The sequence below is a fragment of the Mesoplodon bidens genome (assembly GCF_964165515.1).
Source record: "Mesoplodon bidens genome assembly, chromosome: 12".
NCBI classification, from domain to species: domain Eukaryota; kingdom Metazoa; phylum Chordata; class Mammalia; order Artiodactyla; family Ziphiidae; genus Mesoplodon; species Mesoplodon bidens.
The window spans coordinates 59,894,522-59,907,278 of NC_138168.1; the positions used below are offsets into that span (position 1 = coordinate 59,894,522).

Consider the following 12,757-nt stretch of genomic DNA (forward strand, 5'->3'; position numbering starts at 1 on the left):
CTATCCAATTTACAAAGATAAACTTTTTTTTTTTTTTTTTGCGGTACGCGGGCCTCTCACTGTTGTGGCCTCTCCCGTTGTGGAGCACAGGCTCCGGACGCACAGGCTCAGCGGCCATGGCTCACAGGCCCAGCCGCTCCGTGGCATGTGGGATATTCCCGGACCGGGGCACAAACGCGTGTCCTCTGCATCGGCAGGCGGACTCTCAACCACTGCACCACCAGGGAAGCCCAAACTTTTTTTTTTTTTTTGATGAGCTACAGAATCTCTTGTGACAAAAGCATTACAAGTGGCTAATAGCCTTATTTAATAATGTTAATGCGAGATAAAGCTGTGGTGGAAAGGAATGAGCCTGGCACCAGGAGTTAAGAAACATGGAATTAAATGCTGGCTCAGCCAGTTATTAGATCTTTGTGGCTCTGGGCAATTATCAAATAGTCTGAATTTCAATTTTCTTCTAAAAGTATTAAAGGTTAAAGTATTAAAATCAAGTAAATCTTAAAATGAAATAATACATGACATCAAAATACATTTGATATCAAGCATTATAAAATATATTAACTTGAATATGGATGTACCTCATTTTCTCCTTCCAGACTCTAAGCATTGACACATGCCTTGCTCTCTGCTTTCTGGTCCTTCTGTTTCTTACCCCTGCCCTCACATCCACAACCCTCATCTGGGCAACTTTTTCTCAACTTTCAGATTCTATCTCAAACAAAGTCATTGACAAAGGCCTTCCCTGATGTCTCTGACAAATCTCAGTCCACTTTAGATGTTTTTGTTAAAATCTGCCAAACTTCTTCTTGAAGAGACTTATTATTTTCATTTGTATCATAATCGATTGATGCATGATAGCCTATTCAACAAAGCTGTTTTTCCTCTAAATTTTCACATGGCTGACATCGTCATTTTTTTAAGGTTTCAACTCAGTTGTCACGTTCTCAAAGAGGCCTTCCAGATAATCTTAACTACAATATCAATCCCTCTCATTTTGTGTATTTATTTTTATTCATAACACATACCATGACTTGATACTACATTTTCAACATCTTCCTATATGATGTGCCTAATATACCTCAGTGTTAAGCTATATATGAGCAGAGCCTTTGTATTTTACTAACCACTGTATCTCCACAATCTAGAACAGTGGAATATATAGGGACTCAGTCAATTTTCAATGAATGTAATATACATTGAGCACTTGTACTTGTTTTTCCAGTATTCACTAAAGATATGTACTGATATGTCATAATCCCTCACAATTCTTCTGGTAGCCTTAGTATCCCAGAATACTGAGGACCTCTTAGAAAGTGTAATTTTCTAAGATTCTATAGGGGGCTAGAATTAGTGAACATCCACAACTGGGTTTTGATACTGATAAAATTTACAGGTATACACAGGGATAGAAACTTTGACCTTGACATAATTGCCACAATGCTTTGAAAAACTAAAGTACCTAGAGAACTATTGTAAACAGGAAAAATCAATCTAAAGTTAAAATTCAAACTAGATGATGGCAATATGGAATAAAGTATTTTATATGTTTAGCCCTATTAGAGCTTTTAAAAATAGATTCCCTTCGATAGAAATCATTTGTTGAAAACTTGCCTGACAAACTATACAACTACAGTCTTAATTTGACCTTAAGACATTTTCAGAACTTTTATAATGATATGGTTTTATAGTGACTTGAGATGAAGAGTACTTGATTTAAAAATCGATCCAAATATCTACAAAAGTTGCATTTGTTCTAATGAAGTGATGTCATTTCATGAAGTGAAAGCAATTTTACTTTACCTCTTACAATAAGTTGAGCAAAATTGGACACACCAGAACCTCGTTCTGACTGAGTTACACAGCGATACAAATCCTGGTCGGTTTTTGTCACTTCTTGCAATCTAAAGGAAGCAGCAAATCTTCTGTGATTGATGTTCTTAGTCTGGGCTACTGGTATATCTTCTCCATTTCGCCTCTGTAAACAGAAACCAATCTTTAAAAAACAGGTTCTTAACATTTCCAGAAATCTAAAGCATCTTGGCAATGAACATCTGTGATAAGTTATTCTTGTTTGTTAAAATTAGGCGGAAATTATCTGTGTAGCCCCACAAATTTTTTACCATTGTCTTTCAATCAGGAAAAGTATGTAAGTAAACACCGCTATCCTTTAAGGGGTGAAGTGCTGAAACTATATAATAGTAATCTCAGTTTTCCATAAAATTGTTATTGGCCCAGAGTATATGAATTAGCAGGACAGTTAATGGCTCTTTGGCAAATGATCCACTGCCCCCTCCCTTCTGCCAGACTCTCTATATATAAAGTCTTCTTTTCGCCCTTATACTATACTGCATGTGCTTAATAGGTTTGTCTCCTTCAGGAGACTGAGACCATGCCCAATGCATCTATTCTAAATGTGTAGCATGCGATCGTGACTATAAAATACTAATGAATAATTTAGAGTCAAACCAAAACCTGTGCTCTTTGCAAACTTTTATCTCTTTGGCATTAATGACAGCCGATTTATACCATTTAAAAGAAATAATCAAAGGAACCTAAAAGTTAAAAGCATGTCTGTCAACTTTTAAAATAAACTATTGGAGAAACATATTTACAGTATCAGGGTGCCTCACACAAGACCATAAAGGAAATGGTTGAAATTTTCAACTATAATAAAATTTCTAACTTCTATATATTGAAAGACATCATAAATAAAGTGAAAAAAGCAAGCCACAAACTGTAATAAGATATTTGTCATGAAAATAATCATCAAAAGATAAATAGCCAGGTTATGTAAAATTCATCTACAGTTCAACAAGAAAAATGACAAACCACCCTATCAAAAAATGGACAGGCTATAAAAAGAGAAAATGTGTATGTCTAATAACCATGAAAAGAGATCCTCAACCTAAATTTTAAAATTCTTTATGTCAAAGATAGCACAAACGGCAAAGAAAAGCTACAACCATGAGAGAGAATTGGTCATGATCCTCATCCTAACTTCTTGTTGGTAAAATGCTAAGTATTCCTGGTACCCTTTCACACTACTTGAAATATCATTTCATCACTAGATATGGAAAACAGAACTGTAAAATTACTAGAAGTGTAAATGGTTACAGTCATTTTAGAAAATAATTTGTTACTATCTAGTAAAGTTGAAGATGCATAAAACTTAGGACCCAACAGTTCCACTTCTACATTTCTATGTTTGGATCACTCTTCTATGTGTGATCACACAGATATGTACAAGAATGTTGAACTCAGAATCGTTTGTAATAGTTAAGTATGGGAAAGATCCACATATTCCTGAGTGGTGGATAAATAAACTGAGATTTATCCATTCAGTAAAATTCAATGTGGCAGTTAAACTAAGCAAACTAAAACCAGTAGGGTCCTGGTAAAAATAAAAAAGTTGAACATCTCCTGCATTCCACTGAAATCTATGTTTAAATCTTAAAAAAAAAAAAATTCTTAACAAAAATTAAGAGACAAAAATGAAAAATGTCAACTTCTATTAAATTAGAGTGGTGGGTATGTTAGTGGTCAATTTATCTTTTTTTATAATTGTTTTTTTATGTTTGAAACACTTCGCATTTTTTAAACAGATAAATAAAGGAATCACCCTATTACTTTAATAATTTTTAAAATCCTAAAATCCACTGTACTTTTAACACCCTTCTCCATATCTGAAATGATATATATGTGCAAATCATGTTATACATATGTGTATGTGTCTGTATATGCATATATGCCAAAGGATAAAAAAGTCCCAATTTTGACTAAAGTCAAAATTTTTCACTCATTCACTGTTTTGTTGACTCTTCTTTCCTGACCCACATACTCCATGATTTTTGCACCAAGATCCCCTGCTCATTCACCTGATAATAATAAAGAGAAAAAGCAGCTTATATTCAAAAGCCCTAAAATATAAATCCATAAAATCTAGCCTAAATTCTCTGTCCCTATAAACCACATGAACAAACAAACAAAAAATTTACACGTGAGAATCTCAAACAGCATTTTTTTCAATTATTGTATCATTTGATACCATCTTTCTAACTGGAAGGCAGACCATGACTCAGCACTGTTTAGACAGGTACATGCCCTCACCTCATCCTCCCCTAATTTACCCCTCCAGTGGTGCTCTCCATCTTCCATCACCTTTCTCAGTTCTTCCTTTGGCAAGACCAGCCAACACCTTGCCTTCTAAATCATCTTGCTTGTGCACACACAACACTCACGTCTTTTAACACCATGTCTTTTTCAAAAATCCATCTTCTCTTGTGAAGAGTTGCTAAGTACTCTTAATGTTTCCCTCTGAATAATTATTATTTCATCTTTCCATCTTAATTGACATTCATCTCACAATAACACTTTCCTCCAAACTTTTCTCAAAGGAGGGAACATTTTCTTCTACTTTCTTACCCTTTATCCTGGTTCCTCACTTGCAGGCCACTCTTTCACTATCCCACTCAACAGCATCTCAACTTCCAGAGTTCCCAGCTTGCCCAAATAGCCTTCCAGTCAGTTATCTATCAGGTCAGGTTATCCTCTCCACCACAGTTCTGTGAATATTCTCAGTGATCCCAAAACTCACTCTGGCCTCAGTGATGCCCAACAGCCTTCGTTACTACCTTGTCCCTATGCTAAGATAGTTTTCTCAGTCTGAATCACAATTGCCCGTGACATTGTCTCCTATTCTTTCAATCTTCCGCATTGTCAGTGAGACCTTACTTTCTGACCCTCTACTTTTATAAGCAGCCATTTCAGAGATTTTCACTAGCCTGAAAGAATTCTGGATTTTTAAAAACTTTCCATTGTTATACACTGCCAATACAGGATATACACTATTTCTTTGCAACAATTACAAGACCACTACTGACTTTTGCTGCAATCAGTCATTTACTCTCATGAAAAATCTGAATTACCCAACAAGGGAGACCAACAGCTCTTAGATATTCCTAGTTGATGCCCACAGTGCCACAAGCTATGAAATCTAACAACGTCCTCTCTGCCTCAACTTCACATTTCATCAACTTATACATACTCTTCATTTTCCATTCCCACTGAAATTACTAGGAATAGTGTCTCAAAAACTCAAGGATCATCATAAAAATGTAATCACCAGCGTTTCTATCTTGAATCTCTTCTACAATATATTCTATATATGTCCTTTTACCTTTTTGTGTACTGAAATCATCCTGAAGGTAGGGCTTCAAATTTTGTGTTTTCTTCCACAGCATCATATATGTAGTATGTTATCATTATTTAGTGGGTACTCAAGTTCTTTGTTAAAATGGACTAAATTCGCTGATATTTTTAGAGACAAAAGTCATGTAAAACTTCCTTAGTTTTTCATAAATTTTTATAACAAAATATATAAAAATCATTAATTAAAATTAATAAAAGGAAGCTACAGAAATACAGAACCTCAAGGACATCTAGAGATCATTTGTGCCAAGCTCTTTCTGAACTCAGAGATGTTGAGGACCATCAGGAGATCACAAAGTTGACTACATTGTGTTTGTATTTGTGTATATTACTATACTAACATAACTATATATGCTTATATAGGATACACATTGCCTCTATAATTAATGAGCATAGTACACTTAGGTGCTATTTATCTCTTCAAATAAAATAACAATAAAAATAATTATAGTCATAATATTCAGATTTTTCTTCAAAAATCATTTAACAAGCATCTCCATGTACCTCATATTATATTAGCTATTACTTTGGTTCTGTCACTGTTCTCTATTACAAACCTTCTGTGATAGTCATTTCCATTTAAAGATTATAAAATCAGAATTAAGAAAGATTAAAAATGTGATACACAGCCTGTTAGTAGCAGGATTAAAACTCAAAACTAGGTTTAAAGACACAAAATCCAGTAGTATTTCCTCTAAAATAAATCAAAGCTGCTTTTTGTTTCATTTGTATCATAGGTACTGTCAAGTGAGTTGATTATTTGTTGTTGAGCCTTGATCAATGCATTGTATCAATGAGAAAATGTAATCTACTATATTAGACATTGCTTTATTTGCTTCATTTGCTTTATTTACTTTCAGTAAGGCATTACATTTCAAAGTAGCAATTCATGATATGTACATTTCAGAAGTCAAAAATAATAACTTTTTCTTTTATAATCCAAAATAATAGGTCTTTGCCTGCCTACAAGCTATCAATTTAGCAGAGTAGGCAGGGCTATGGAAGAAGGAAACAAGAAGTAATGGTAAATTTATCTCTTACACAGCAGTGTTTGCATAGTTTTCTGCCTTATATTCTTCAGTTCCGGGCTCTTTATCCTGCTCTGAGACTTTTATGTGATTCTCCATTTCAAAATCCCCAACCCTGAGAAATACTAAGAAATGAACCATAAAATTACATGATCCAAGGATTATAACCTAGCACTTTGTTTTTTCATTCCTCTCCCCTCCTCCCCAGATCCTTGTCATGCTTTCTTATTTATTCTGTCTCCAGTACAGGTTGATGAGACTCGTCACTTACCAAGTAACTCTAGGCAAGTCACTGGAATTACTATTATGACTCCTCTAGTAAACTAAGTAAGCTTCATCATGCAGGGTGCATGCAGTATTTATGTGACAAATTCAGTTCCTGGCATTAAGTAGTGTAGTGGTAATATTGGTTAATTCTCAATATCTATAATAAATTGTAGCATTAGTATCACCTGTCAGATTGTTACAAATGTACCATTAGGATCACCTGTCAGATTGTTACAAATGCAAAGTCTAGAGATCACTCTAGATCTACTGAATCAAAATCTGCATTTTTACAAGATCCCTTGGTTATGCATCAAGATATTTCAGCTTGAGACACTGGTTGAAAACATGATGGAGGTCCTGTTCCCATGAAGAGGTGACAGGTCTAAAAATGGGTGTGATTCTGGCCAATGAGAAATAATAGGAATAAGCCAAGTCATTCCCAGAAAGGTTTCCTCACTTCTAGAGAAAACACAGTGGGTCCTCTTTTCTTTTTCTCAATGTCATGACTAAAATGCTGAGGATGGCACATTGAGGAGAAAGACAGGATCAGGTTCTTGATCGTGTCTCTAAAATGGTGTCGGCAGCTACTCACCTGAGTCTGCCCACTCTCCCCCTGAGAGTGTACTACCGCCTAATAAACCCTTACTTTGTTCTCTTGAGAAAAATTTAAAATTGAAATAAAATAAAATGGTGTCAACAGCTCTTAGAGCCCCCTTATTTCTGGACTTCCTGTTAAGTGATGTAATACGTTTGGTTTTCTATTACTTACTTTCAACTTGAAATCCTAAAAGCTAATGGGGTATGGTTAAAATATGGAACAGTTTATTTCAGCTTCTCTTTTCAAAGTTTGAGGAATAGAATTAATCCAATTTAATTTTAAATTCAATAATGCAGCACTTAGAACACTTGCAGAGATTATTTCACTCTATTGACTTGAAGAAAAAATTAAATTACATTTATTGCTTTATTTATTTTTCACTGCCTTTCCTGGGCACATAATGATACATGTCTCCTCCATCCTCTTAGAGTTGGAGAAACTGGAAAGAGACTGTTTTCCTATGTTTGGTATTTAAGTTCCTATTGAATAATATTAAGAGGACCGCATATAATTTGTCTGTACTTGCTGTTTTTCCAAAACTAATGTCTGTAAATTTGCACACTATAATTAAGTAAGGTTGATGTGACTCATACAACAATCCAGCCAAATTAATTCCAAGGACCCGAGGGTTCCTTACTGGGGCTTGTCTACCGTATGAAATGTTTTTCTTTCTCATAGGTATGATAAAGCTATCATCATCATCATTATTATTGAACAATTAAATCAAAGAATTTTAGAAAAATGAAAGAGGATCAGGCAAACTTAAAGGTTTAGAAATTTATAAATTTCTAAAATTAGAAACACTGTTACTATTTTGAGAAAAGCACTCATTTATATCCGTTAGAAATTATTATACTGATTTCAATAGATTAAACCATAAGAAAATAGCATTCCTCTAGGAGAAATTACCCTAAAATTACAATACTAAGTTCACAACATATTTACTATACAGCAATAAAAGTACTGAACAAGGCAAATGATATTTGACACAGAAAAAGAAAGAGGAGGCAAATATTGTAATTCTGATATAAAGTAGGATAAAAATGTGCTGGCGATAGCAAATTACTAGAATCAGGATCATTAACCAAGTTTCACAAAAACTGTCAGGTATTAACAAGAAAATGAACTTTGACCTAAGAAGTGAAGGTGTCTTTGCAATATTAGGACAAGGTGACCAATATGAGGAGCCACACAAAGAGGGCAGAGTAAGTAGACCGAACTATGGGAGATGATACCTACGTTCTAGTCCTGCAATGACTATTTATTAGCTTCACAGTTTCTCATTACTTCTCAAATCTCTGCCTTTTCATCTAAAAATGGGGATATCAATTTGTAACAGCTTATTCAACAGAGATGCTGAGAATATTAGGTGAGACAATTGTGCAAAAGTTCTAACTGCAAATCCTGATAATAGCAATATTATGAAGATAATAATCAAAACAATATCTAAGTGAATAATAAATTTGATAACTGTCATGGTCTTTTAATGTATCAACTTGACTAGGCTACAGTCCCCAGTTATTCAATCAAAACACTAACCTAGGTGTCTCTACTAAGGTATTTTGCAGATGGGATTAAAGTCCATACCCAAATGACATTAAATAAGGGAGAATAGCCTAGATAATCTGGGTGGACTTGATTCAATCAGTTGAAAAGTCTTAAGAATGGATCGGAGGCTTCCCTGAAGCAGAAGAAATTCTACCTGTGAAGAGCAACTTTAGCCTGTGCCTGAATATTCCAGCCTGCCCTCTCAAAGTGCTTGACTACAGACTTCAGACTTGCCCAGCCAGGTTCCACAATCACATAAACCAATTCCTTGCAACAAATCTCTTGAAAAAAAAAAATCTATCTGTCTATCTATCTATCTATCTATCTGTCTATCATCTCTCCTTCCGATCTGCTTTTCATGTTTGAACCCTGACTAACAGAGATGATTTTGTTACCAGAAATGGTTCTGGAGGAAAAGAATTTTAGGGATGAGTTTTCTGATTTGGTTTGGTTCTGGGTTTTCTGGAACTGGTTCTCTAATCTGATTAGATTTAAAGGTACAAATAACTCCAGTGTCATTGGTAAAGAAGATAATGCTAGTCCATAGCATGATGTAGTAATAGAGATATGCAAAATATCACCATTAGATAGATATTCTTGATCAAATACCTACAGAAGTTTAAGTTCTGGGTAACCATGTATTTGCTACCTTGATATAGATTCTTACAAAACTAAAATCTTTAAAGAAATAGAAAAAAATCCTTTGACTATCTAGAAAAGCAAGTAGGAGACTTATAAGGAAAAGAAAATTTATTATCAGACTTTGGCAGCAAGGCTTTATGCCACAAGAAAATGAAGTAACACATTTAAGTTACTCAAGGAAAGAAAATGCAAATGAAGGATTTTATAACCTTCAAAATTGACTTAAGAACCAAGGGCACATCTAAACTATTATCAACATCCAAGAACTCAGGGAATATTATTTACATGAGCTTATTCCTGTGGAATCTCCCAGAAAATAAGTTTCAAACAACCAAAATTACTAAGAAAACATGACATACATACTGATGATGAACATTAAAAAAACATAGCTACACATAGAACTAACACCAAATAAGGGCTAAATGGGAGAGAGTACAATGTGCAATGGCTCTATGCTAACAATGGAGATAGGGTACAAGTATTCAAAATAACATGAGATTTAAAAATGAGTGATTATGGGATATTCTAATGGTCTCTTTCTCTGTGTCATTGAGAACCAAAAATATTAGTGTGGAAAAAAAGATGTAACTGACAAACTGTAATAAAGAAAACATTAAGTGAAAAACTTCAGGCTTGAATTTGAAATAACAATATAAACTAACAGTTATTTTACCTTTAAATATATATGTATATTTTTCTTAGTTCTGTTCACTGAAAAGATCTAGCAATGAATACCCCTCAGCCATTCACATAATGGTCCTGAAATATAATTTCTCAAAACTGTAAAACAGGGCACCAGGTCTGAAAGAGAAAATGTGCAAGATGACACTGACATCAGATAGCAATACAAGAAAGCTATCAAAGATTACTGAAGTTATATCAAATGGACACTGAAGCCAACCTGGGATGACTTGAGTCTTAAAAATAGTATTAATTGCAATGAATTGAAGTCTATTAAATATGCCTAAATCCATAAGTTCATGATATTAAAAAAAAGAGGAAAAAGAATCAGTCACCTTTGGAGGATGATAGGAACCAACTAATTATATTGAAAACCAATAATTAAAGCAAAGATTTGAGAAGTTACCACGCCTTTCCTAAAATGAACTATGTCACTGGGTAGCCAGATAGGAGATGATGATAAGTGTGTCTTCATTAATTAAACAAAATACAAAAGAAATAATAGAATTAGAATATCACAATTTACAACCACCAGGAATGAATATAGGCATTAAGCATCAGTTGGTATCAGAATCACAAAAAGAAATAGGAGACATTTTGTGCCTCTGGTAATCACACCATGCACCTCCTCTAGCACTGCCAGAGGATCAAACTTGACTCTAGATCTGGCTGCCAATTTTCAGGAAACTCAAAGGAACATGTTGAACTGAAGAGGACATTTGTATGCAATCAGTAAAATGCAGACTGTGTGAAAACTACAAGTCAAATGGCCTGGGATCCTCAACAGATAAATTGTGACAAACACAAGAGAGGACAAACACACAGATTAAAGGGATTCTAAAAGACATATTTTTTAAAATAGACAAGACTAATCTATAGTATCTAAGGAGATTAAATATATGTAAGTGGAAAAAAAACAGGAAAAAAATACAAGGGCTGAAAGTCATGATAATTATTATTTGTAGGGGTAGGCTACAACTTATTTTTTCTAGAGAGATGGCTCATTTGTGTCTGGGATGGACCACTTGGAAAGAGCCTCTACGATGGCTGGCAAAGCCTTTCTTGACCTGTGTGGTGGGTATCATAAAAATTCATTGAGTCATAGTTTTTCGTTTTTGTGAGGTTTTCTCTATGTTTTATTTTAAAATAAAAGAATTTTATAAATATACTATCTTTAAATCAGACTGCTTTTCATAAAGAAGAAACCCAGCCCACTGCCAGAGCCCCATGTTGTAACACTGATCACAGGAGCTCAGTGGAAAGTTGTAAAGTGCTTGACATGACCTGAAAAACACACTGAAAGGGCAGCTCTGAGAACAGTAGGAGAGTGCATTATTCTTGTACAGAAAAAGCAGTAAATTGTTATTTATATATATTGATAAGAAGAAGTCCTTGGGCTTCTATGACTGCCAGGCCTTTAGAGTCATGTTCCAGGGATACATAAAGAAGATAAAGACTATTCCACACATCATTCATTTATAGTCAGTTATGTAATCTGTAGACAACAAACTCAGAGTTTATGAATTATTGAAGAAGGAAAAGAATGCATCGTATCTTTAAGGCACTGAACTGTTTATGGTAGAAAGCCACACAAAGCCAACCAAAATGACCTCAGGAATATTTGGAAATTCTAAAAATTAAATGTGATTAAACTTTCTGATGCTCATTGTTACATAAATACACACCCAAAATGCCAAGGGTAAAATATAAACATTGCAATCCATGATACTTGGTCAGTGATTTTACTTCAAGACCAATGATTATAATTCTTTACATGAAGCCATGAAGGAAGAATATAATGCCATGAACTCGAAAAAAAAACAAGGTCCTCAGGAAAAGCAGGACTGATAAGAGTGATAGCCATTAGCTACCAAATAGAACATGGTCTCTTAAGTGGAGCAGAATTCATTGTAAATCAGCATATACACAGAAAAAAAATCACTAATGCTTAAACAGGATAAACAGAGAAAATTAGAATTAAGTAGCAGGCTAGTGTTCATCTATCAGTTTACAAGGAGTCAGGAAAGCACAACAGACATGGTTAATACTCTTCTCTGACATGGGTCCTGTTCTGTGAGCCACAAGATACAGAAGGCAAGGCTGGAAGCACCAACAGCCTTCCCAGAGATGAATTCTCCTAAGTGAAATCAGGAACACCCAGAGGTTTTTACTTTGGCCACAAGCTTCAAACTGTCTTGGTAAAAATTTTTTAAGGCTAAAGAGTCAAAAGGAATGGGAATGTCTCCTCATTTTTCACTCCTATTTAGGAAAACTCATATGCAATTGTCAAGGCAGAAAGGGAAAAAAGTAAACAAATGTGTCGGGCAGGTAAATTAGTTCCCAGAAAGAAAATGAGAAAACAAATTCACAGACTGGCTGTAAAAAATAAACGTTTGAGGAAATTTAAAAAGCGATCTTTATTATTTCACTCTTCCAAATTCTTTCACCTGGTACCAACCAGATCCAAACTCTGTGTCTTCTTTCATTGGTCCCTCTCCTCCCCTCCTCACATTTTTCCCAAATCCACCGGCATTGTCCAATCCTAGGCCTTCACTACTTGATGTCTATACTGCCAGCAGTAGCTTCTTTCTTGCTTTTGTCTCCATCATGGCCTAGTCCCAACCCTGCCATAAACTATATTTACATCTACTTCCCACTGTGAACCTTACACTTCCAGAAGATTCTTCTCTTGATGTTCCTACCCCACCAGCACACACATACACTAAACCGCAGTGATAACCATGCCCACTTAATCCTTGCTTATCCAAGTCCTATATGTCCTTCA

At 34.8% G+C, this 12,757-nt stretch overlaps 1 protein-coding gene across 4 annotated transcripts in view; it reads right to left on the reverse strand.

Moving 5' to 3' along the window:
- The window catches only part of PTPRK (protein tyrosine phosphatase receptor type K), a 588,095-nt gene that overhangs the window by 258,906 nt on the left and 316,432 nt on the right, over positions 1–12,757 (reverse strand). For all 4 annotated transcript variants that reach the window (XM_081250577.1, XM_081250575.1, XM_081250574.1 and 1 more), the window contains exon 6: positions 1,801–1,975. In XM_081250577.1, the coding sequence (XP_081106703.1) occupies positions 1,801–1,975 (175 nt within the window). The remainder of the gene's footprint in view (positions 1–1,800; positions 1,976–12,757) is intronic.